At 39.9% G+C, this 26,207-nt stretch overlaps 1 protein-coding gene across 1 annotated transcript; it reads right to left on the bottom strand.

The window, feature by feature from the left end:
• Window positions 1–12,352: 12,352 nt before the first annotated feature.
• On the bottom strand, window positions 12,353–25,575 carry LOC116421200 (zinc finger protein 260-like). Its single transcript, XM_031949539.1, has 4 exons — window positions 24,561–25,575; window positions 22,746–22,872; window positions 19,445–19,540; window positions 12,353–16,896 (listed from the first exon to the last, which is right to left on the bottom strand). Exons 1-4 carry the CDS (start codon window positions 24,591–24,593, stop codon window positions 15,029–15,031), a joined length of 2,124 nt encoding a protein of 707 aa, XP_031805399.1. The 5' UTR covers window positions 24,594–25,575; the 3' UTR covers window positions 12,353–15,028.
• Window positions 25,576–26,207: the final 632 nt, after the last annotated feature.

The raw sequence follows: 26,207 nt of genomic DNA, 5'->3' as shown, positions 1-26,207 counted from the left end.
GGCCAGCTGGCACTCTAATGACAGTATGATCTGCACCCGTGTCTACCAATCCTTCTAATAGTAGGCCATTTATATAGATAGTGAGTATAGATTGTTCGGGTGTCACAGCTGCAGTCCAGTTTATTCCTGGACTCTGCTGCTTGGAGTCAGAATCTGGGCAACTATCATCAGATTGCTGATTAGGGCTACGCAATAGTAAACCTGATGCTACTACTTCTGGTTGATGTCACACATTGTCTACCTGTGTTAGTGACTGGGATATTAGCTACACATTCTCCAGTTTCCCACAGTGTATGGATGAACACTCTTTTGTAAGCAATCTCAGGAGGTGAAATGGTCAAGCCCACTGTGCCTGGAGGCAAGGGATCCATAGGCCAGACAGGAACAGGTTTCACCTCTCTAGGGGATATCTCAGTAGTCCCTACTGTATACAACTCTATTTTCCCCATTTGCAATCCCTTTTTCCCCTCTGACTGCTTCTTGCCTAACAGATCATGTAATCCCTTTCTTCTGTCTGATTGCCTTTTGGCTGATTGATCATGTAATCCCTTTCTGCCATCTAATTGCCTTTTGGCTGATTGATCATGTCTTAATATGGAATTTCTAAGGATTCTCTGGGTATAATCTCAGCTGCCATCATGCCCCATCTGGGGCCTTGAAGCTGGGCCCCACTTCTCACTTCCCTGGGTCAATCTACATTCTGAGGCCCAGTGGAAACCTTTGTTGCCTTTTGGACATAGGGTTTTAGGTCTTCTCTTACCCTGTCTTCTCATTCTATGTCTACACCTACCTTGGGCTCTCAGATACCCAATTTTTCCACATTGAAAGCATCAGTGAGTTTCTCTAGAAGTCTCTTGCCAAGAGGGGCCCTGTCTTCCCATGTTCTTCATAGTCTGGGTATAATAAGCACTTGTGCCCACTGTGGCACAGCATTTTATGATCTCCTCTAAAGGAGCATCTTTGTGTAGTCCCCATATAATTCTTCTGCAAAGCTCATTGGCATTTTCCTTAGCCAGTTGTCTGATCACAATTCTTGTAGCTGCATTTTCTCCAATGTTCTTGTGACAGCTGTTTGCAAACGTCCCACAAAATCAGAAAAAGGTTCATTGGGACCTTGTTCTATTTTTGTGAAGGCTTCCCCTCGATCTTTCCCTGGGAGGGAACCCCAAGCTTTCATTACAGCAATAGCAATTTGTTCATGAGCTGCTATGGGGTAATTAATCTGTGCTGAATTCTCTGCATACTGACCTTCATCTGCTAGTTGGTCAAAAGTGATCTGTATGTTAACTCCTGTTTGCTTATTGCACTGGGCTTGAATCCTACATAATTCACTATATTCCAAAAACCACAACAAGTTTTGTCCAAGTTCTAAACATGTCCTTGCTTTGGATTTCCAGTCACTAGGGGTTAGAATTTCATAAGCCAAATTCTTTAGTAACATAAGGTGATGTAGCCCCATAAAGAGTGCAACCTTTTTCAAATCCTTAATTTTTTCCAGATCAAAAGGAATGTATCTTCTCCATGCTTGACCTATCTCAGTTTTCTACTTCCCTCACCCTTTACAGCACCAAAATTGAAGCAACAGCCATATCACACCTAACCAAAGGTTTTAATTGTATGCTTTTCTGATAACCAAGAGAAAGGCCTGGAGCCTCCTAGAGTCCCTCCCTTCTTTAACTCTGCATAGAAAAGTGTTGGAATCCAAGTGTTAACTCAATTTGAAACAAGGTACTAAGTGGAACTGAGAAACAATGCTTGTGTTCACACCTGTATTCACTGGAGTTCACATGTTTGGGAGATTTCAGGGTTTAGTATGAGATATCTGAATTCACACCTCCCTTGAAACTCTCAGGCCCAGAAAGCACTCTGGGAGAAACCCATAATCCCTCTCTCTCAGGAGAGATCCTCTATAAGAAACAGACAGAGACTCTCTCGGGGAGTTGAGCTGAAAACACTGAGAGAAGAGTTCAGCTGACTTAGATTGGAGAAGGGAGCGTCAGTTCAGTTTAGGAGAAGCATTCTTTCAGAGGTACAACCAGATTCAGCACTCTGGGAGATTGAGAGTCAGAAGCCCTCTCTCGGAGGCAAGAGATATTTATTCCATCTGGAGGCTGAAGAAAGCAGAGATAAAGGGCAAAGCTGCAAGAGCTCTTAGAACTAAGGAGAGAGAGCAAAGGTAGAAGCAAGGGACAATCTGCAAGAGCTCTTGGAAGCAAGCAGAGATATAGGCCTCTGAGCTAACCGGGCCCAAGGAAAGAGACAAGACTTGGAAGGAGAAAATAAATGTTTGCATTTTATCAGCTGGCTGCATTTTGGGTGATTATTTACTTGTAACTGAAACTAAGGCTGCCTCCACAAAACCTCCCCGAGAAACCTCTCTCCTAGAGAGAACTCTTAGATCTTAAAGAAGAAAAACACCACAGAAAAGCCCATCTTTTCTCCACAATCTTCTTCCCAGGCTGACTGACTTTGTGTTCTTCATCCTCTGGACGATTGCCATTTGGGACCCTCATAATAAAACCATTCTAATTTCTCTCCAAGTTTGGAGTCTACATTTGACGCAGTACTTGCTTGGACCAGGCTTTTGTCCACTGAAGACTGAGCTGGAGAGGGAGAACCAACCCACAAGGGGAGAGGAGTTTCCAAAGGTAGGAGGCAAGCCTACAAAGATGTACAGGGGGTGAGGAACCCCATGGGGAGTTTCAAAGGCCCTGACCCTCGTCTCAGGGGACAGACTGACCTACTGAGGGATGCAGGTAGCAGGGAGGGTCAGTATTGGAAATGAAGATGATCTGAACAGGAAAACTACTCCCTTCTCTCCGTCTTTCTGTGGAAGCTCCAAAGATACAAAAGACTTGGGATCCCAGATAGGAGGAGACCAGTCAGTTCTTGAGTCATAGCTTTCCCTCCACTTGGTCCTCTGCCCTCCCTGTATTCCTTCTCCCCAACTAACACACACATAATTCTAGGCAATAGACTGACTACTTGATGTAGGGGGGAGGGAAAACAGGGAAGGTGAGGGAGGGGGAGGACTCTTGAATGGAGGGAATGACCAGGGGACCTACAATCCAGTCTGGGATTCAACCCTGAGGACTTTGAAAGAAGAGGTGGTAGGGAAGCAAAAGACCTGGAGAGCAGGGTTAGAGTCTGGGAGGTAAGACAGGTCATAGAAGAGAGGTCAGGACCAAGAGCGGGACAGAAGTGCTACAGATAGAGAGCTGAGTTTGAGAAAGCAGGAAGACTGTGTCCTGAAGTCTAACCAGACTTCACCAGTAACTAAGGAGGATAGCTGGGATCCTCTTAGAAAGCTTAAGATTGGGATCCCTAAAGGGAAAGTGGAGACAAGGAACCACATATGCCTGGGACTGGATGAGGCAAGAGCCCAAATAAAGGGTTCAGATAAAGGGGAGCAGGATGTTCAGGGTGGAGTCCTAGGAGTTGGAAGGCAGGACTCTTGGATCATTAAAGAGGACCGAGTCTGAATGTAGGACACCAGAATCTCTAACCAACAGATGGGCATAGGGACTCAGGATGTCTGGGCCCTAATCAGGACTACTGGATTTCTATGAGCAAAGTCTGGATTCTAGGAAAATGTGAGGCAATGGTAAATCTGAGGAAGTTTGGAAAATGATTAGAATTCTGGAAAAGGGGTGAGGAGCTCACCCAACAGGAAGGCCTGATAGAAAGGAGTGCTCCTGGTAGATCTGGAGGACACTCATCACGAGGTAAGAAAAGGAGAATGAGATCCAATAGCCAAGTCAGCCATTAGAAGCCAGGAAATATGGGGGATGTTGGCTCAGACCTACTGGGAGCTGCAAGCACAGTTCCAGCTTCCAGAAGACAAAACGACTGTAGCTCCAAGGGGAAAAAAAAAAAAAAAAAAACAAGAGAGATTGTAGCTCCAGCCAATGCAGATAGATCTCAGCTCAGAGATTTCCTGCTTCTCACCAACCCAGTCTGGGAGGGTTTTCCTAGTCCCAAAACTCCACCTTATCTATTCCCTGGATGCTTCAGTTCTTTCCTCTACTCACAATCAGGGCTGAGAATGAAGGAATCTTTCTGCCTCTCCCACCTAAACCATTCCCCGCTCCAATCCCTCAATCATACAAAGGTTGCCTCTTCTAAACTCCTCCTCCAGGCTTCCATAATCCACCTAATGCTCAAATTCCACCTGGGTCACCACCCACCAGGCTGGTCATCTCTGATAGTTCTTCCTCCCCAATGCCTCTACCAGCTCCTTCCCTCCCAGACTCATCCCCTCCTCCTTTTTTTTTTTTTTTTTCCTGAGGCAATTGGAGTTAAGTGACTTGCCAGGGTCACACAGCTAGTTCCTGTTAAGTGTCTAAGACCATATTTGAACTCTGGTCCTCCCGACTTCAGGGCTGGTGCTCTATTCACTGTACCCCCTAGCTACCCTAGCCTGTCCTCCTTTTTTAGCAGAAAGACTGCTCTGCTAAAATTGCAATACCAGATTAACCCAAAGCAATGGATCCTATACTCTAAGAAACTTAAAGCAAATGGCTTTTGGGGAAAATGGGATGCCATACAACATTTGTAATTGTAAATCCAGATTGGATTGTACTGAGGTCTCCCATTGACCAGACCTTAAGGGAAAATACACTTAAAATTTAGTACTAATGCTATAGGGTGAGGAAGTATAGGAATGAAGGGTAATGGATCAGAATTACTCTCTTCTATTCTGTATGCAATCAGTCTAGAGTGTCAAACTGATAGATGCATGAAGTGATTTTCTATATAACACAATTTGGAAATACATTTGACTGAATTGATATCATTTGTCAATAACCATTTGATATTTTAAATGTATGTCTTTTATTATTTCCTAATTTTGCTTGTATTGGAATTTGGGGGAAACCCTTGTGTAGGAAAAGTTGCTAATGAAAAAAATGACTTCTAAAGGGTGATGCAATCATATATACCCAGAAGACCATGGGAACTGAGTGTGGATCACAACATAGCATTTTCACGCTTTTTGTTTCCCTTTTCAGATTTTTTTTCTTTCTAGACCTGATTTTTCTTGTGTAGCAAGATAACTGTAAATATATATACATATATTGGATTTAACATATTTAACATGTGTTGAACTACCTGACATCTAGGGGAGGGGATGGGGGGGTAAGAAGGGAAAAATTTGGAAGAGAAAGTTTTGCAAGGGTCAGTGTTGAAAAATTACTCATGCATATGTCTTATAAATAAAAATCTGAAAAAAATTTATTAATGAAGAGATGCATATAGCTATCAGGATAATTGTGAAATTTGACCTTGGATAGCTAAGACAGATCCAAATGTAAAATATGATTAAAATTTCATGAGAACAATCTATTTAGAAATGTCAGAATAAGAAATAAAACTGTGTAATTAGATCTAAAGTCTGCTATATCGGTCACTGAATACAATCAGTCCAAGGTGTCAAATTGATAGATGCATGAAGTGATTTTCTATGCAATATAATTTGGAAATATATTTGATTGAATTTATATCATCTGTCAATAACCATTTGATATTTAAAATCCTATAACATTTATTATTTTCTGATTTTACTTGCATTGGGATTTTGGGGAAACACGTGTGTAGGAAAAGTTGCTAATGAAAAAATGACTTCTAGAGGATGATGCAATCATACCTTTACTAAATTAAGTCCCTTTAGATCTAGAGGCCAAATGATGAATTCAGCTGCTCAAGAGTAGAGTTACTTGGCAACTCCAGTGTGTATTTGAACATTCTTTGTTTCAAAACAATACTTTAAGATTTTAGGGGTGGGGGGACCTTGAAAATTCTTCCTATGTGGAAAGAGCTGGGATTTAAAAGGTGCTTCTCTTTGGAAAAGGTCAGAAAATCTTATTAGTCTTGGCGAAGACATTGCTAAAGTAAAACTATCCAATTTTGAATAAGAAAGACCTCTCTGTATCCAAGGTGATAGTGGTGTTTAGAAGGTTTATTCCTAATATAGGAATGATTGTTATCTGATAAGATTGACCATTGATGGCAAAAATTATAAAACTGAATCTGGAAGAATTTGTGTGCAAGTTATGCCTTTGAGCCACCTTTAGTCTCAGCAACTTGATTCAAATTGATCACCTGAAGTTGACAGAATGACAACTTTCCTGACCCTCAAGAGTGGGACAAGACTGAATGACTTAAAAACAAATGCTCTCCAAGCTTACAGCCTCCTTTAAGGTGAGACCAAGGGCTGCTAGGAGCACATAGTACTCAGAGCTTCAACCCTCATCCTAAATCAGGAAGACTCAACTCCTTGTATTTAAATCCTGTCTCAGATTAGGTGTGAAGCCTGGTCACCTCATTGAAGCCTGTTTGCCCGAGTTTCATCCTCTATAAAATGAGCTGGAAAAGGAAATTTCAAGCCACTTCTAGTATCTTTGCTTCCATTGAAGTGACTGAACAACAAATCAAGCAAGACAAACCCAAGACAATTGGGTTTAATTTGATAGCAATGGCTTCCATGTATACATTCTATAAACTTAAATGTTCCTTCAAGAGAGGTCGTATGAATGTTCTAAAGACCACCAGGCCTAATTGTCACAAGTCAAGTCAAGTCAACTGAGAGACAAAGCTCTGAGCATTAGCAGTTTATTAAATAAGCACAACTTTAATAGTGAAGAGAACCAATGGATTCTCAACAGAGTTAAAGACCTGAAGGATAAAAGGTTCCCCTGTTCCCCATTTTAAAGATAGACAAAACACAGGAGTTGGGAGGTGGGGAAAACAATCTAAACAGGTAAAGGACTGACAGTATCATGGGGACAGGGACAATTTGGTTGAAAGTCTGAAATGTGAATTGGTAACAAGCTCTTTTTTCATCTTGAAAACATTGATACTTTCCACCTGGATCTTGCAGAAATAACTGATAGCAAATTTCCTCCAATTGTACAAAAATAGCTAGAGACAGCATTTCCAGGAATGGCACCATCTTGGCTAGTACAGAGAACAACAGATGCTCTAGAACAAAATCACAATAAATTTCCTGGACATGAAATGATTTTTAAGTGGTGCTGAGAGACCAATTTCTTTGGAATTTGAGTATTTTGTAAAAATAATGCACTTTTCGCCTGGAGAGACTTACACAAACTGATGCTGAGTAAAATGAGCAGGGCCAGGTGATCATTATATACTTCAACAACAATACTATATGATGATCAATTCTGATGGCCCTGGCCATCCTCAGCAACAAGATCAACCAAATCAGTTAGAATGGAGCAGTAATGAACTGAACCAGCTACGCCCAGCAAAAGAACCCTAGGAGATAACTAAGAACCATTACATTGAATTCCCAATCCCTATATTTTTGCCTGCCTGCATTTTGGATTTCCTTCACAGGCTAATTGTACAATATTTCAGAGTTCGATTCTTTTTGTACAGCAAAATAACGGTTTAGTCATGTATAAGTATTGTGTATCTCATTTATATTTTAATATATTTAACATCTACTGGTCATCCTGCCATCTAGGGAAGGGGGTGGGAGGAAGGAGGGGGAAAATTGGAACAAAAGGTTTGGTAATTGTCAATGCTGTAAAATTACCCATACATATAACGTGTAAATAAAAAATTATTTAAAAAATAATGCACTTTTCAACTTAAGCCAGAGTTTTCTTGCAATTAAAAGTGACTGATGGGAAAACTGAACTTTTGCTTTTAACTGAGAGGAATGCTGAACTTTTGAACTCATGAGCTTTTTTTACCTGAAGATTGTTTTTATTCTTTTGATCTCAAAGAGAATTGATGCCATCAGCAAGTGATGTCTTGATTTGCAAGTAACTTGGATGTAAGTGAGATAAAACTGGACAAAGTCATCAGCCTTACTTCATCCTTCAGGACCATCTGAGCCCAGTGGCAAGATATATGCCAAGAATATATCTTGGTGATGGTCCCCTATTTCTGCCTAATGTATCAACCTACCAACAACTGACAGATTGTAGAGTCCTAAAGTTGTGTTTTTCCACTGTTAGCACAGACAGATTCCAAAGTTAAAAGATTTTACAAGTTCATTCATAGTCCATTTGGTACCATCTCTGGCAGCTGCCTCTCTCCATTTGTTAAGGAAATCAGATGTTTGCTGATCAATGCACTTTGTGAACTTTCTTGGTGTCCTCTGTTGGGATAATTGGCATTACTCATTCTTCACATTAAAGAATTATGGGACAAGAAAAGAGGAGGAGCTGGTCACATGGTAAGGAAGAGGGCTGATGAGTGGATAGCCATAATACTCCACAAGTGCCCTTGAGATGGTAGGAGAAAGGAAGGAAGGACTCCATCGTATAGGATAGATGCTCTGTGATGAACTCATGTGAAACATAGGCAAGAGTCACATAGGATGGACAGACAGACATTGCTGGATCTACATTGTTGGAACAATTTCAAATTGAAGAGATCACTGATCAGGATATCTGAGTATTTGAGGGAATCACCATGTAGCTGGGTTGTTTTTGGTTTTTTTTTTTTTTTGTTTTGTTTTGTTTTTTGCTTTTTCTCAATTCAGTCTACTTCCATTCATTTACATATCCCCATACTTCTTTGAATTCTTCCTATCCACTTTTTCTCAAGGCACAATATGCCAGTATGTCCATTATCATAATTTGTTTAGACATTCTCCAACTAAAAATCATCAACTTTTTTTTTTTGCTACCAAAAAAACCAAATTAAACAAAAATAAAAATCCACTGCAATGAATATTTTAGTGTAGATGGAATCCTTCTTTCCCTCACTTCCTTAGAATGCATGCCTTTCTGTTAAGGTCTTTTTATCACAAAGTATGAACATTTGGTCACCTTTTAATAAATCCTGATACTAAATGACTTTCAGAACAGTTGGACCATCAATTCATAACTATATACATTGTATTACTGTGTCTCTAATTTGATTCTCCCCTCCCCCCAATGCTATTTCCAGTTTTTGGAATTATCACTGTCAATTTGAGGGATTTAAGATGAAACCTCAGAGTTGAAATTTTTTATTCTTAAAAGCATCTTAATATCTTCTGCCTGAAGAAACATAGCAAGAAACCTATTTCATTAATTGCACAGAGTTGTTCATTTAGGAAGGATGTGCAAGTTTCCTAAATCAACAAGGACCTAGGTTTAGAATTGCTGATATCTTATTGCCTCTTCCAAACTGCCAATCATACCCAGAAGGCTTAATGAAGTCATCTGAGTCATTACCCCTAATCTGAAGCTTAAAACCAGTAATAATTGGCATTGGGGCAAAGGGTTCATATTAAAACTATTCTTTGGCTTCTTAAAGGATTTAGGGTTGGGACAGAGCCTAACCTTAATCTAAATGCACTGAGCTCCCGTCAAATTAAATTACTTTCCCAAGACCAGAGTTGCAGAACCAGAATTTCAACCCATGTCCTGACTCCAAATATAGTGATCTTTCCATTCTGCCATGTTGCCTTTCAAGTAGGTGACCAGGTGGCAAAGAAGGAAATGCCCCCTCTAGTCCTCTTTTATTTTCCCTTCCTCATTCTCCCCATAGGATTATAGCTAGACATGGCTAAGTATGAAAGGCATAAGTACTACCACATCTCCTAGGGTTCTCTCCCTAATTCATTTTCCTCCTTATTTTGATGCCTTTACATTTCTTCACAGATCTGGCAATTAACAATCAGATTTTTATATAAAACTCTTTGCATACTGGTTACATTCATAAGGTTTCTCTCCAGTGTGGATTCTCTGATGTCCAGTAAGAGATGCCCGTTGTCTAAAAGCCTTCCACACTGGTTACAATTCATGAGGTTTCTCTCCAGTGTGGGTTCTCTGATGCACAGTAAGATCTGCCCTTTGTATAAAAGTCTTTCCACAGTGGTTACATTCATAAGGTTTCTCCCCAGTATGGATTCTCTGATGTAGAGTAAGACTATTCTTATAATTGAAAGTCTTCCCACACTGGTTACATTCATAAGGTTTCTCTCCAGTGTGGATTCTCTGATGTCTAATAAGAGCTCTCTTTATTCTAAAAAACTTTCCACATCGATTACATTCATAAGGTTTCTTTCCAGTGTGGATTCTGTGATGTAGAAGAAGACTATTCCTATATTTGAAAGTCTTTCCACACTGGTTACATTCATAAGGTTTCTCTCCAGTTTGAGTTCTCTGATGTCTAGTAAGACCTCCCCTTTCTGTGAAAGCTCTTTCACTTTGGTTATGTTGATAGGATTTCTCACCAATGTGGATTTTCTTGTGTGTATCACAAATATTTCTCCAAGTGAAGTTACCAGGACCATCCTTGATGAATCTTTGATTGTGAGTTTCTATCACAGAAAAGCTGAGCTCTGTAGTACTTTCCTTTATTTTAAGTCTGACCTGTTTTTCTGAAAAAATGAAGACAACAAAATGATAAACAGATTCCACACACAGACATTTATATCCCCTTCCTTTCATTAGTAGAATAGAAACTCAGTTATTTTCTGTTTCCCCCAAGCAAAGAGAAAAATTTTAAATGGGCAGAATGAATCACTTAAAAATCCCATTAGCTCACATACCAAGGATGATTTAATTTCTTTCTTTCTTTTTTTTTGCTGAAGCAATTGGGGTTAAGTGACTTACCCAGGGTCATGCAGCTAGGAAGTGTTAAGTTTCTGGGGCCAAATTTGAACGCAGGTCCTCCTAACTTCAGGGCTGGTCCTCTATTCACTATGCCACTTTTAACTGCCCTGATGATTTAATTTCTAATGAGCTTTATGCACAAATGCATTGGATCTGCACAGTAACCTTGTGACAACATAGAAAGTGCCTTCATTCCCACTACATGTAAACTCAGGCCATCAATTTAGAATTGAATTGACCTAAATCGCAGCAGCTGAGATTGGAATCCACATTTTGTAAATGGGAATGCTCTTCTAGAATATTTGACAAATGATCTCCAATCTCAATTTTTCCCTTTTTCTTTCATTGTCTGCACTCTCTGGTAATCACTTAAATTTTTTTTTTCTTTTCTTTCTTTCTTTTTGTTACATTATCTGAGGTTACATTCACAACACTAATATTGTTTTAGTTTTGTATTTTATCTGAGACATAAGTGATTTTGTTCTGGAATTCATTACTTTTTTTGAGACAGCCATTAGTTATTTCTTTTTTTTTTTTAAAATTACCATTATATCCCTCTGCCTATTCTTTTACCAAACAAAATTTTAAAAAATATATGAAATTATCCATATCTGAAAATATATGTCTCATACAAAAAACAGAGTTAATCATCTTGTAGAAAAGTAGAGCATGCTCTTGCACCTCTTTCCCCTTTAGATGTTCACAAGATCCCTGAAGGATTGAGACAATGATCCAAGGGATTTCACCCCAAAATTTGACACTGCTACCTCAAGTAATAAATTGTTCTCTGAGACAACAAGTATGTGCATCTATCTATTTTAACAACTATCTTTTTGTAGTGATTTCAGATGATCATGTATACAATGTTTTTGAGGATCGTGCAGTGATTACCTCAGACTCTACTTCTTAAGTATAACATAACATTGTATTGGGATTTGGGGGAAACCCTTATGTAGGAAAAGTTGCTAATGAAAAAACAACTTCTAGAAGGTGATGCAATTATACCTTTACTAAATTAACTTCTTTTGGATCTGGATGCCAAATGATGAATTCAGCTGCACAAGAATAGGGTTACAATACTTGGCAACTCCAGTATATATTTGAGCATTCTTTATCTTAAAACAATACTTTAAGATTTGGGGAAGGGGAGACCTTGAAAATTCTCCCTATGTGGAAAGACCTGGGATTTAACAGGTGCGTTCTCTTTGGAAAAGGTCAGAGAATCTTATTAGCCTTGGGGAAGACATTGATAAAGGAAAACTGTTCAATTCTGACTAAGAAAGACCTCTCAGTATCCAAGGTGGTGGTGGTGTTTAGAAGTTTATTCCTAATATAGAAATGATTGTTTTCTGCTAAGATTGACCATTGATGGCAAAAATTTTAAAAATTAGTCTGGAAGAATCTGTGCACAAGTTATGCCTTTGACCCATTTTTAGTCTCAGCAACTTGATTCAAGTTGATCACCTGAAGTTGACAGAATGATGTAACTTTCCTGACCCTCAAGAGTGGTACAAGACTGGATGACTTAAAAACAAATGCTCTCCAAGCTTACAGCCTCCTTTAAGGTGAGACCAAGGGCTGCTAGGAGCCCATGGTACTCAGAGCCTCACCCCTCACCCTAAATCAGGAAGACTCAACTCCCTGTATTTAAATCTTGTCTCAGATTAGGTGTGTAGCCCAGCCACTTCACTGAACCCTGTTTGCCCGAGTTTCATCCTCTATAAAATGAGCTGGAAAAGGAAATTTCAAGCCACTCTATTATCTTTGCTTCCACTGAAGTGACTGAACAACAAATCAGGTAAAAGACAATCAGGTTTAATTTGATGTCAAGGGCTTCCAAGCATACATTCTACAAACTTAAACCTTCCTTCAGGAGAGGTTGTATGAATATTCTAAAGACCACCAGGCCTAATTGTCACAAGTCAAGTCAAGTCAATTGAGAGACAAAGCTCTGAGCATTAGCAGTTTATTAAATAAGTACAACTTTAATAGTGAAGAGGAACAATGGATTCTCAATGGAGCTAAAGACCTGAAGGATGAAACGTTCCCTTGTTCCCCATTTTAAAGATAGAACAAAACACAGGAGTTGGTAGGTGGGGAAAACAATCTAAATAGGTAAAGGACTGACAGTATCATGGGGACAGTGACAATTTAGTTGAAAGTCTGAAATATGAATTGCTAACAACCTCTCTTTTCATCTCGAAAACATTGATACTTTCCACCTGGATCTTGTAGAAATAACTGATAGCAAATTTCCTCCAATTGTACAAAAATACCTAGAGACAGCATTTCCAGGAATGGTACCATCTTGGCTAATAAAGATAACAACAGATGCTTTAGAACAAAATCACAATAGTGAACCATATAAAAATAATACATTTCCTGGACATGAAGTGATTTGCAAACAGTGTTAAGAGACCAATTTCTTTGGAATTTTGAGTGTTTTATTAAAATAATGCACTTTTCAACTTAAGCCAGAGTTTTCTTGCAACTAAAAGTGACAGATGGGAAAACTGAACTTTTGCTTTTGAGAGGAATGCTGAACTTTTGAAATCATGAGCTTTTTCATCTGAAGATTGTTTTTATTCTTTCCTTCTCAAAGAGGGTTGATGCCATCAGCAAGTGAAGTCTTGATTTACATGTGATTTGGATTTAAGTGAGATAAAACTGGGCAAAATCATTAGCCTTGCTCCATCCTTCAGGATGATCTGAGCCCAGTGGGAAGAGATAGGTCAAGACAACTGGTGGTGGTCCCCAATTTCTGCATAGTGTATCAACCTACCAACAACTGATAGATTGTAGGGTCCCAAAGTTGTGTTTTTCCACTGTTAGCACAGATTACAAAGTTAGAAGATTTCACAAGTTCATTTATAGTCCAGTTAGTACCATCTCTGGGAGCTGCCTCTCTCCATTTGTTAAGGGAGTCAGATGTTTGCTGACCAATGCACTTTGTGAACTTTCTTGGTGTCCTCTGTTGGGATAGTTGGCATTACTCATTCTTCACATTAAAGAATTATGGGACAAGAAGAGAAAAGGAGCTGCTCACATTGTAAGGAAGAGGGCTGATGAGTGGATAGCCATAACACTCCACAAGTGCCCTTGAGATGGTAAGAGAAAGTAAAGGAGGACTCCATCATATAGGATAGTTGCTCTGTGATGAACTTTTTTGAAACATAGGCAAGAGTCACATAGGATGGACAGACGGACATTGCTGGATCTACATTGTTGGAACAATTTCAAATGGAAGAGATCATGATCAGGATATCTGAGTATTTGAGGGAATCACCATGTAGCTAGTTTTTCTTCCTTTTTCTCAATTCAGTCTATCTCCATTCATTTACATATCCCCATACTTCTTTGAATTCTTCCTATCCACTTTTTCTCATGGCACAATATGCCAATATGTCCATTACCATAATTTGTTTAGAGATTTTCCAACTAAAAATCATCAATTTTTTTTTTTGCTACCAAAAAACCAAACTAAAACAAACAAACAAAAATCCATTGCAACGAAAATTTTAGTATAGATGGAATCCTTCTTTCCCTCACTTCCTTAGAGTTCATGCCTTGTTATAGGATCTATCACAAAGTATGTGACATTTGGTCCCCTTTTAATAAATCCTGATACTAAATGACTTTTCAGAACAGTTGGACCATCAATTCATAGCTATATACATTGTATTACTGTGTCTCTAATTCCATAACCCACCATTCCCTAGTGCTATTTCTGGCTTTTGGAATTATCACTGTCAATTTGAAGGATTTAAGATGAAATCGCGAAGTTGAAATCTTTCATTTTTAAAAGCATCTTAATAAAACATCTTCTGCCTGAACAAATATAGCAAGAAATTTCATTAGTTTCCCAGAGTTTTTCATTTAGGAAGGATGGGCAAGTTTCCTAAATCAAAGATCTAGGTTTAGAATTGCTGCTATCTTATTATCTCTTCCAAACTGCCATTCATATGAAGTCATCTGAGTCATTACCCCTAATCTGAAGCTGAGAAGCAATAATAGTTGACGTTGGAGCATAGGGTTCATTTTCTTTGACTTCTTAAAGGATTTAGGGTTGGGACAGAGGCTAACTAATCTAAATGCACTGAGCTCCAGTGAAATTAAATTACCTTGCCAAGCCCAGAGTTGCAGAACCAGAATTTCAACCTCTGTCCTGAGTCCAAATATAGTGATCTTTCCATTCCGTCCTGCTGCCTTTCAAGTAGGTCACCAGGTGGCAAAGAAGGATCCAATATGCTTAAGAAGTTACTGGCTCTGTCTAGTCCTTTTATTTTCCCTTCCTCACTCTCCCCCTAGTGTTAAAGTTAGAGCTGGCCAAGTATGAAAGGCATCAGCACTACCACATTTTCTCCCAGGATTCTCTCCCTGATTCATTTTCCTCCTTATTTCAATGCCTTTACATTTCTTCACAGATCTGGCAATTAAAAGTCAAATTTTTATATAAAACCCTTTCCATATTGGTTGTATTCATAAAATTTCTCTACTATGTGGATTCTCTGATGGTTAGTAAGAGTTCCCTTTTGTCTAAAAGCTTTTCCACACTGGTTACATTCATAAGGTTTCTCTCCAGTGTGGATTCTCTGATGTACAGTAAGAGCTCCCTTTTGTGTAAAAGTCTTTCCACACTGGTTACACAGGTAAGGTTTCTCCCCTGTATGGATTCTCTGGTGTATAGTAAGAGCTTTTCTTTCTGTAAAAGCTTTTCCACACTGGTTACATTCATAAGGTTTTTCTCCAGTATGGATTCTCTGATGTACAATAAGTGATTCCCTTTTGGTAAAAGCCTTTCCACATTGGTTACATTTATAAAGTTTCTCTCCAGTGTGGATTCTCTGATGTATGGTGAGAGATACCATCTTTGTAAAAGTCTTTCCACACTGGTTATATTCATATGGTTTCTCTCCAGTGTGGATTCTTTGATGTCCAGTAAGAGAGTCCTTTGTTGTAAAAGCCTTCCCACATTGCTTACATTCATATGGTTTCTCTCTAGTGTGGATTCTTTGATGTCCAGTAAGAGAGTCCTTTGTTGTAAAAGCCTTCCCACATTGCTTACATTCATATGGTTTCTCTCCAGTGTGGAATCTTTGATGTCCAGTAAGAGAGGCCTTTTTTTTAAAAGCCTTCCCACATTGCTTACATTCATATGGTTTCTCTCCAGTGTGGATTCTCTCATGTGTAAGAAGACTATTCTTATGTTTGAAAGTCTTCCCACACTGGTTACATTCATAAGGTTTCTCTCCAGTGTGGATTCTCTGATGCACAGTAAGAGTTCCCTTTTTGCTAAAAGCCTTTCCACATTGTTTACATTCATAAAGTTTCACTCCAGTGTGGATTCTATGATGTTTAATAAAACTATCCTTCCAGGTAAAAGTCTTTCCACATTGGTTACATTCATAAAGTTCCTTTCCAGTGTGGATTCTATGATGTTTAATAAAACTCTCCTTCCAGGTAAAAGTCTTTCCACATTGGTTACATTCATAAGGTTTTTCTCCAGTGTGCATTCTATGATGGTTAATAAAACTCTCCTTCCATGTAAAAGTCTTTCCACACTGTTCACACTCATAAGGTTTCTCTCCAGTATGAATTCTTTGATGTTTAGTAAGAGCTCCCTTTCTTCTAAAAGTCTTTCCACATTGTTCACACTCATAAGGTTTCTCTCCAGTGTGGATTCTTTGATGTCCAATAAGAGCTGCATTTTGTCTAAAAGCCTTTCCACATTGATTACATTTATAAGGTTTCTCTCCAGTGTGGATTCTCTGATGTCCAATAAGAGTTGCATTTTGTCTAAAAGCCTTTCCACATTGATTACATTTATAAGGTTTCTCTCCAGTGTGGATCCTCTGATGTCCAGTAAGAGTACTCTTTTTTCTAAAAGTCTTTCCACAATGGTTACATTCATAACTTTTCTCTCCAGTGTGGGTTCTTTGATGCTCAATAAGACATTGGTTATTTAAAAAAGCCTTTCCACACTGGTTACATTCATAATGTGTCTCTCCAGTGTGGATTATCTGATGTCTAATAAGAGCTCCATTTTGTCTAAAAGCCTTTCCACATTGATTACATTCATAAGGCATCCTTGCAGTGTGGATTCTCTTATGTACAATAAGAGTTTCCTTTTTTATAAAACCTTTTCCATATTGGTTACCTTCATAATGTCTCTCTCTAATCTGGATTCTCTCATGTAATTCACAGATTTCTCTCCAAGTAAAGTCACAGGGATCATCACACATGAATCTTTGCTTGTGAGATTTGAACACAGAATGGCTTAGCCCTGCAGGAGTTTTCTTCATTCCAAGTCTGATCTCTGCTTCCAAAAAAGAAAGAAAACAACAAATAAAGAAATATAAACATGATGCAAGGCATATAAATAAATATATGTTTATTTATTCATATCCCCTTCCCTTCATGAGTAAAAGAGAAACTCGGTTATTTTCTCTTTTCCTAGGCAAAGAGAAAAATTCTAAATGGCCAGAAGCAATCACTTTAAATCTCATTAGTTTACATTCCAAAAATAATTTATTTTTTAAGGAGTTTCCTGCACACTTACAGTGGAACCCTAGAATAAGCTTATGACAACACTGACTGCCTTCATTCTGATTAGGTACACAACTCAGGTCAAAATGGCTGAGGGACTTGACCTCAATCCCAGCAGTTTAGACTAGGATTTACATTCTGTGAATGGGCATGCTCTGCGTACAGTATGTGACAAAGGATATCCACCCTCAATTTTTCCCTTTCCCTGTCATTATTTGTATGTTCAATGCTTTTTCCATAGATATGTCATGTGGTGCATATATACTAAATACTCAAGTTATTTTATGATCCATCCTACCTGTAGCCATAAGAAATTTCCATGATGACCACTTTCAATTTTATTTTTTTCTATTACATTATCTGAGGTCATATTCAGAAAGCTAACCCACTTGTTATTTGTAACAATGCAATTTGTAACTTATACCTCAGTATAACTTATATCAAAAGTGATTTTGTACTGACACATTACTCTTTTTGAGACAGCTAATAATCATTTCTTTTTTAAACAATTATCATGGGGTAGCTGGGTGGTGCAGTGGATAGAGTCCTGAAGTCAGGAGGACCCAAGTTCAGATCTGCTCTCAGACACTTAATACTTCCTGGCTGTGTGATCCTGGGCAAGTCACTTAACCCCAATTGCCTCAGGAGAAAAAAAAAAAAACTTTATCATTATATGTTCCCTGCATAGCACAACAAACACAATTTTTTTTTAAAAAATTATGAAAATATCCACATTTGAAAATGTGTTTCATATAGAAAATTGAGCTCCTCATCCTATGATATGGAAGGTCAATCCTTTCCCCTTTAGAAGCCCACAAATGCCTTGAAGGATTGAGATAATCATTCAAGGAATCTGACCCAAAAATGTCTTAGCAGCACCTTCAGTGGTAAATAAATGTCTGATTTGGTTACACAGGTAGCTGTTCTCTGGGACAACACAGATGTGCATAACTCTGGCTGCTTCTAAGTGCAGTACAGACTTTTGGTTTCTCAAAATGACATTACACTGATCCCAGCATTTCAGGAAGGCTGAACATTCATATACAAATGGCCACAGGAGTGCAAAGACCCTTGGGCCAGTCTCTCCCTGGGCCAGTGTAGTTCTCTCCTTCTTGGGTTACCTAGCAACCCCATCTCTAACTGCCTGAGCAAGATGTGACGTGGGTCTGCATTCCTGCAGCAGTGCTGACAGGCTACTTGAAAACCATGGTAGGAAGCAGGGACAGGAGAGGCCACTATGAAATCACTATGGAAGGCCACAACCTTTCCAGAAAATCAGATCTTAAAATTCTGCTCATTGACATGTGTAAGCTTATCTTCTAATTTGAACGTTTCCTCTGAATATGTTACTCTTCTTCTATCTGGCAGTTTCTGGTCATTCAGTAGGGATTCAGTTACTATTCTTTCAAAGGTTGTGAGTATGTAATTATAGAAAAGCAACATAAAGCAGTATTTGAAATTGACCCTTGAGTACATTTGTCATTTAGTGCAATACTTGTCAAGAGCCAATATAAATATAAATCTTTTTTTTTTTTTTTTTTAAACAGTAATTAGCAATTGCTTTGACTGGTTAGAGTTTAAAAAATGAATTTCTATGTCTCCACAGGAGTTTGTCCAATGCTCCTGTTTTCTACCTCATACATATATGACTATGTTCATCATATCTGTTTAAAAATCAAAATACAGTTACATTGGATAGAATGTGGATAGGGCCTTGAATCAGGAATCCCAGGGTTTTAATCCCACTTCAAAAATTTGCTGGTCAAATTATAGGACCTCTGTTAGATTCAGTTTTTTAATCTGTCAAATGGGTATAATAATAGCAGTTAAGTCCTCAGATTCTCATGAGGATAAAATAAGACAATGCAGAGCATGGCACACAGGGCTGTACACATACTAGCTATTTTATTTCACTTTGGCTCTTTCCTCCCCAGGTCTGCTCTCCTTCTTAAACCATTATGATCCTCCCCGGCCCTTAATTGTTTACTGACTAGAAGTTCTAAGAATGGCTCAAGTCCCAAACCTAATCCCTTGGGACAATTTCAGGAGAGCTCCATTGCCTCAAATCCCTAATAGTGACTTCTTATGGGATCACAGATGAGCACTGGAAGGGCCCTTCAGGGCCATGGCGTGATCCACTCATTTTGTAAATGGGAAACTGAGGTTCACTGAGGAGCCCTGGACACTGCTGCCAAGAAATATCCATTACAGAATTCCAAGTCTGGCCTTTCTCCCCTGAACTGAGCATTTACTTCAGGGTAAGTCCCAGAACCCTCTTGTAACCCCAGCTCTCATATCCCTGCTTTCACCTGACTCACCTGGAGAGCATTTCCTCAGGCCTTCTTGGTCCAGCATCCACAGTGCTTCCCTTTGCTCAAAATAAGAGGTCACCTCTTCTCTGAGAACTGGAAGCCCTGGGCACAGAAATCAGTTAGACAAGAAGATGGAGAGAAGTTGGTCACTTAGTTCTCTGTAGGGAAAGATGAGGATCCAGAGCTGCTCCCTGCTGAATTTCAGCCCCTGGGGTTCAGACATATCCATCAATATTCACCAACTGGGGCCTGTAAAGCAAGTGACCTAAAACAGGATATGCCCACTATTTCTACAGCTTCCTCTGAGAGAGAGCCAAAGGTCTTTCCTCCCACCTCCTGTCCTGTGAGGCTCCCTTCTGGCAGAAACTTCTGATCCCAAACCTGGGTAAAAAGAGTTGTTGGGTGGGAACACCCTCAGGCCTAATCAAGAGGGACCTTGGACTTAGTACACCTTTATTACAGAAAGATAGACTCATTCTATAGTTTCCATTTTCCATGACTTAAAGAGAGCCGGTAGTTCAGTGGAGAGTCCTGGACATAGTCAAGTGTACCTGAGTTTGAAGTGAGCCTTGGACATTTACTAACTGTGCATCTCTGGGTAAGTCAATTAAACTCTGTTTTCCTCAGTTTCCTCAACTCTTAAATGGGGATAACATTATCACCCTAAGTTAGAAAGTTAAGATGAGGATAAAGTGATACAATATTTTGTTTTACTTTTAATTTATAAACATACATTTCCATTATCAGAGTATATTAAAAAAGATGAGTGCACGTGAAACTGTAAATCCACAATGTACAACTTTCTATTAATTTCAAATAGACAAGAAAATTATCACATAAATTTTTTCTCTTCACTTTGCCTGTCCCAACCTAGAGATGGCTGCCATTACATAGACACTTTTATACATACAGAAATATACACAGACATGTAAATATACATGCATATATATATACACACACACATATACTTATGTAAAATTATGATAACCATATGTTATGGCCAGAACTATGTACCTGAAACAAGCAGTCTTACAAAGTGTTAACTCAGTGGAATTGATAAGACAGTGATTGTTAAGCATGGTGCTTAACAGTTCTCTAGTTCAGTACATGTACTTAGTACTTAATATAGTTCTACAAGAGTCACACCTATGATGTAATTGTAATAGAGCATATAAGCAGCCAATGGGGATTCAGAGACAGATTCATTCCATTGTCCACCTTTGTGGTGGCTGGAAGCTGGAACACAAGTCCTCGGACTCTCACACTACTGTGCTTCCTGGCCTGTCCTCCTGCATTTCCTGCATTGAGACCAAGCTAGCCCAGGTCCCAGGCAAGGAGACAATAAACAATTTGGACTTTGAACACCTGGCTGTTCTTGTGGTGATTACTCCACTGAAACGAAGGCTGCTCCAAGACCTCCAGAAAACCCACCAAAACATTAAAACCCTATTTCTATTTCTCAGTTTTTTCTCTAGATGCAAATGGCATCTTTCTTGATTTCTCCTTTATCATTAATTTAGGTACTTAGAAATAGTCAAAATTACAAATTTGCTAGAAGGTATTCTTAATGAATGTTGTTATTGTATTGTAAAGAAAACATATGGCACAGCACGGGGCAAATAGTTGGTAAAAAAAAAAAATGTGCTTTTTCCCTTCCATTCCTTTCCCACCACTTGGAAATGTCCACCTAGGTGCCTGTTTCTCACCACTTTTGCTGGAATTTGAAGGCAATACTAAGGCAGATTAAAGAGAAACTTCCTATACTCTAGGTCCAACTAGTTGCTTTGAGTTACAAATTGATGCTTATAAAAAAGAATATTCCAAATATTAGACTCATTGTGGTGTTCTTTTTCCAACACACAGCCAGGTGATAAAAGTTCAGATTTTTTATTGTGTCCCTCAATATAGCCCTGTTAGCTCAGGCCTATCTCTCTGCTTGGTTCCAAGAGCTCTTGCCGCTTCGTCCTTTGCCTCTGCTTTCTTCAGCCTGCAGCCAGCACCAAGATGGAAGATGCAATGAATCTCTCTTGCCTCAAAGATAGGGCTTGTAGGCTTCCTCCCAGTGTACTCCTCTCTGACCCCTGGGAATGTTCCCAAGTAACTCCTTCAATCTCTAAGAGCTTCCTCTCTATATATGATCTCCCAAAGGTTAATTCCTCCTTCTAGAGAGAATGGGATTCTGGGTTATCTCCCAGAGTGCTCTCTGACCCCAAGAACTTCAAGGGAGGTGTGAACACAAGCATTATTGTCTATCAGTTGTACTTAGTACCTTGTTTCGGCCCAAAACATCTCCTTCCAAGACCAATCAATCATATTGAACCATGCTAAATTAGATAATTATTGTCTCTATCAACTCTAATGGCTTAACACTTTGTAAAGATTCCAACAACCCCTCCCCAGAAGGAATGAATTGAAAGGAAAAGCTGTGTGAGAAAGGTTCAGAATTTTGGCAGGCAAAATTTGTGTCCAGGTAGAGGCTAACCCTAAGATTAGTTCCATGTTTGAGATACTTCCACTGATTTAATCTTTGATCTGAGAATGGGTAAGAGCTTCAGGAACAAAGGACATCCCCAGGCCCTATCATACAAGGCAGAGACCAGCACTTTCCTTTCTCTTTAATGTTGTAATCCTTACAAAGTGTTAAATCATTAGAGTTGATAGAGACCATAATTATCTAATTTAGCATGGTTCAGTATGATTGATCTGATCCTACAAGTGTTTCAGAACTTGAAGCAAAGTACTAAGTAGAACTGATAGAAACAATGCTTATGTTCACACCTTTAGAGAGCTCATATAAGCAAGAAGTTCTTAGCGCCAGAGAGCACTCTGGGAGGAAACCCACAATCCCACTCTCGGAGAAGGAACATAAATAGAGCTTCAGTGAGCCAGTCTAGTTAGTTCAGAGGGAAGCCCTCTCTTGGAGGCAAGATAGATTCATTCCATCTTCCACTTTTGTGATGGCTGGAGATTGAAGGGAGCAGAGGCAAAGGACTAGTGGCAAGAGCTTTTGGAACCAAGCAGAGAGATAGGCCTCTAAGAAAACTAACGAGTCCCAAGGAAGGAGAAAATAAACATTTGCATTTTATCAGCTGGTGCGTTTGGAGTGATTATTACTTTTAACTAAAACTAAGGCTTCCTCCAGAAAACCTCCCCAAGAAATCGACTCCCAGAGAACCATTACATTTTAAAGAAGAGAACACCACATTTTGGCACCCAATGTGGGGCCCCTCCCCAAATCTTGCACTCCCAGGAATGAAGATTTTCCCTTTGACTGCAGGCTTGCGATTATCAGCGGAAGTGCCCTTACCCAGGGATAGCAGGTTCTTGGCATTCTCCACCATGACCTCCTTGTACAGCTCCTTCTGAGAGGGCTCCAAGAGCCCCCACTCTTCCTTAGTGAAGTCCACAGCCACATCCTTTAATGTCACCATCTCCTACACCATCAAAAGTCAGAAGATGTGGAGCTGAAAGACACTTCAGAAGTAGAATCCAATCCCCTTCAATTTATAGGAGGAAAATGAAACTCAGAGCAGGGATTTGCCCAAAGGTCATAGACTTTCTGAGAGTCAGGGTCTGCTCTTAAGACTGTGATTATTAAGAGGCTGATAAAATTTGGGATCAGTTGAAATAAAGCTGAGAAATAACTTATTATGGAACACATAATGGAATGGCATCCTAGGGCCACATGGCATATCCCTTTAATGAATTCTTCCAAAGTCTTTTCCTCAGTAATCCTTTTGTTTTTTTCCAACTGCAGTTCATATTTCCCACTCCTTGGGCCTATTTTATGTTTTCATTTTATCTATAATCTTTTCTCCTAAAAAAAAAACCACCTTTTGGCAAAGAGAGTGGCCATTGTGAATTTTACACTTGTTTATTTCAAACAAGGAATTGCCACCCTGACCTCATCATGGTCTTTGTGTAAGACACATTTTACAGTTTTTCTTCTAATCTATTATTTCACTTCTGAACATCTGAGGAATTTATTGCTTTTTTAATAGTTTTTGACATTGCTAAGGAGACCACATGGGGGGAGGAAGGTGGGAAGTTGGACATGATGGAGGAAAGCAGGAGGCCTGACTTAGGAGGTGGGTTCTACTGATGAAAATTCTTATAGGAGATGGGGGACCTAAAGTGCCTGAAAAATCTATTAATCTTGGGGATGGGGGAGTTGTCACTCCTGGGGGAAACTAGCACTTGGAGAAGAAGAACAGCATGGACACAGGAATGGCATTTGTAGGAGAATGTGGAGAAAAAAATGAAAGGACAGCAAGAGAGGATGAATTATCTGCAGAGGATGTTCCCTGCTAGAAGCAGGGTTTTCCCCAACACTTGACCTGATACAGTGTTCTGAAAGGAAGGCATCTGTGCAGTTGGCCAACATATAGTGGCAGAAAGCTCCTGCAGCACAGCCTCGGAATGGGGACCTTGGAGTATGAAGTGTCAAGGAAAAAAGACCAAGTGCTGTGTGACAGAGAATGAAAATCTAGGTAAAACAGGAAGGGAAATGGACAGAGAGGAGTCTAGAGAAATTGGAGGTAAAAGACTTATGACATGGGACAACAAAGATGCATATTTCTTTTCAACACACGGTACTTTTAGAAAAATTAACCATAACAGAGATCTTGCACACACATGTAAAAAGATAGAAATGATCAATATACTCTTTCATTCCCTAGTGAAATATGAATAAAACTTGGTTCAGAGATCACCAACAAAAAATACAAACCTAAAAGGAGATTTACCTGCGACAGATTACATTAGGGATGAGACAGAGAACAAAACTTAGGAATAATAACTTTGTAAAAGAAAATGAAAATTATTAATTAAATAATATTCCAAAATGGTTGAGATTCATCTTAAGCTTTCCTCAGGAGAAACATAGACTTACCAGCACACATTAAGAATATAGAAAAAATGAAGATCAACTGAATATACATTATTAAAAAAAAAAAAAAAAACTAGAAAAATAAATGAACAAATCCCAAATAAATACAAAAGACAAGACAAATTTGGAAATAAAAAATGACAATTTTTTATTGTCCCACAGCCCATCCTCCCCGTCTATAGAAAAGGCTGTGACTGCTGATGTTGGTAGCGTCTGGGGATGGACTGCACTCACCTGAGGATGAGGTCCGTGGCTCCCAGGGCCCATTGCCTCTGGCTCCTGGCTCCCTGTGGAGGTAGCAAAGCAATCAAAGTGACTCCATTTTGTCAAGTTCCTCCCTCTGGTCCCTGGTCTTAATCTCAGGGTCCTGTTGCTCCCACCCTTGAAGGACCCACAGAAGTGACAATAGCCAATGCTCTCACAAACAGAGGTCACACCTAACTTTGGGGGGCTTTAATTCTAAGCCTCCCTGAAAACCAAGAGAAGGCCAGGAGCTCCAGGAGAGCCCCTCCCTTCTTTACCTCTGCATAGAAAAGCCCAGCCTTCCCTCATCCTGGTCCCAGGCCGATTGCCTTGGTGTGCACAGCCTGGGAGACTGGTCTTTGGGGCCCTGACAGTAAAACTGTGCTAATTTCACCCCACTTTGGGCGTCTGTCTTTGATCCAATCCCTGCCTGGGCCAGTCCTTGCTCCCAAGAAGCTGGAGAGGGAGAAACATCCCAGAGGAGGAGAGGATTTTCCCCTCTTTTCTAAGCAGGAGAAAAGCCTATGGGGATTCATGGAGCTGAGGTCCTCCAGGAGTTACAAGGCCCTGGTCTTGTCCTCAGGGGAGAGACTGCACCAGTGCAGGAGGGGGCACTAGGGGTAGCAGTGGGTAGAGCACCAACCGGAATTCAGGAGGCCCCGAGTACAAATCAGGCACCTAACACCTTAACCCTGGCTGTGTGACCCTGGGCAAGTCACTTAACCCCAATTGCCTGGGGGGTAAGGGGGGAATAAAAAAACAATGCCGGAGGTCAGGATTGGAAAGTATGAGGTCTGCAGAAGAAGACTGTTCCCCTCCATCTTTTACTCCTCTTCTCCTCCCTCCTCTCCCCATCCTTCTACAGAGAGCCCAGAGGTACAGGGGCCGTGGAGTCGGGATGGGAGGAAACCAGTCAGTCTCCAAAGCTCCTGAGTCAGAGCTCCCCTCCTGGTCCTCAGCCTCCCTCCCACAGAACTAACTCACACATTCTAGGAAATAGACTGACTGCTTTGTGTAGGAGGGAGGGAAAGTGGGAAGCTGGAGAAGGGAAGGGCTCTGGAATGGAGCCCCCAGGGCAAGATCAGGGAAACTAAGAGCTTGGGAGACTAAATGCGGTGTAGGATTTAAAATGAGGGTTCAAAGAGAAGAGGGGCCAAGGAAGCAGGAGGTTTGGGGAGCAGGGGTGGGGTCTGGGAGGCAAGATAGGCCAGTATAGTCCATGGTAAGGAGGTCAGAGCCACTGGAGTGAGAGAAGTGCTCCTAATGGACCGCTGAGCATGGGAAAGAAGGAAGATTTGTTAAGCCAGTTTCTTTGTTTCTGTTCTACCTCATTTTCCCTGCACTGGTTTCCCTAATTGTCCTACCTCACTTTCCTTAACTGTTCTACCTCAATCCCCTTAGTTGTAAACTTCTCCTTTAGTCCATTAAGGCTGAGGGGGAGATCAGACTTCCTGACTCCCAGCTCCTCCTGTCACCAAGAATTTATGACACTACCCCCTCTAAAATATTCCAAAAGATAAAGACTATCTGGGATACCTCATTGACAGCTTTACTTCTCTTTGTTCAAACATCCTGACTCTGGCTTTTAGTAAGAATTTATGGCCTCCCCCCCCCCCTCCACCCCTCCTGACAGAACTT

Source organism: Sarcophilus harrisii, chromosome 2, assembly GCF_902635505.1.
Source record: "Sarcophilus harrisii chromosome 2, mSarHar1.11, whole genome shotgun sequence".
NCBI classification, from domain to species: Eukaryota; Metazoa; Chordata; class Mammalia; order Dasyuromorphia; family Dasyuridae; genus Sarcophilus; species Sarcophilus harrisii.
Note: the sequence above shows the minus strand (reverse complement) of the source record. Positions and strands in the feature narration are given on the sequence as shown.

Excerpts from the sequence above, each read along its gene's own strand:
- LOC116421200 (XM_031949539.1), bottom strand. The coding sequence starts at position 24,593 with ATGGGCCCTGGGAGCCACGGACCTCATCCTCAG. Across the intron at positions 22,873-24,560 it reads GCCACGGACCTCATCCTCAG|GAGATGGTGACATTAAAGGA; the intron begins GTGAGTGCAGTC and ends TTGATGGTGTAG. Across the intron at positions 16,897-19,444 it reads CCTGAGGAAATGCTCTCCAG|AGATCAGACTTGGAATGAAG; the intron begins GTGAGTCAGGTG and ends TTTTGGAAGCAG.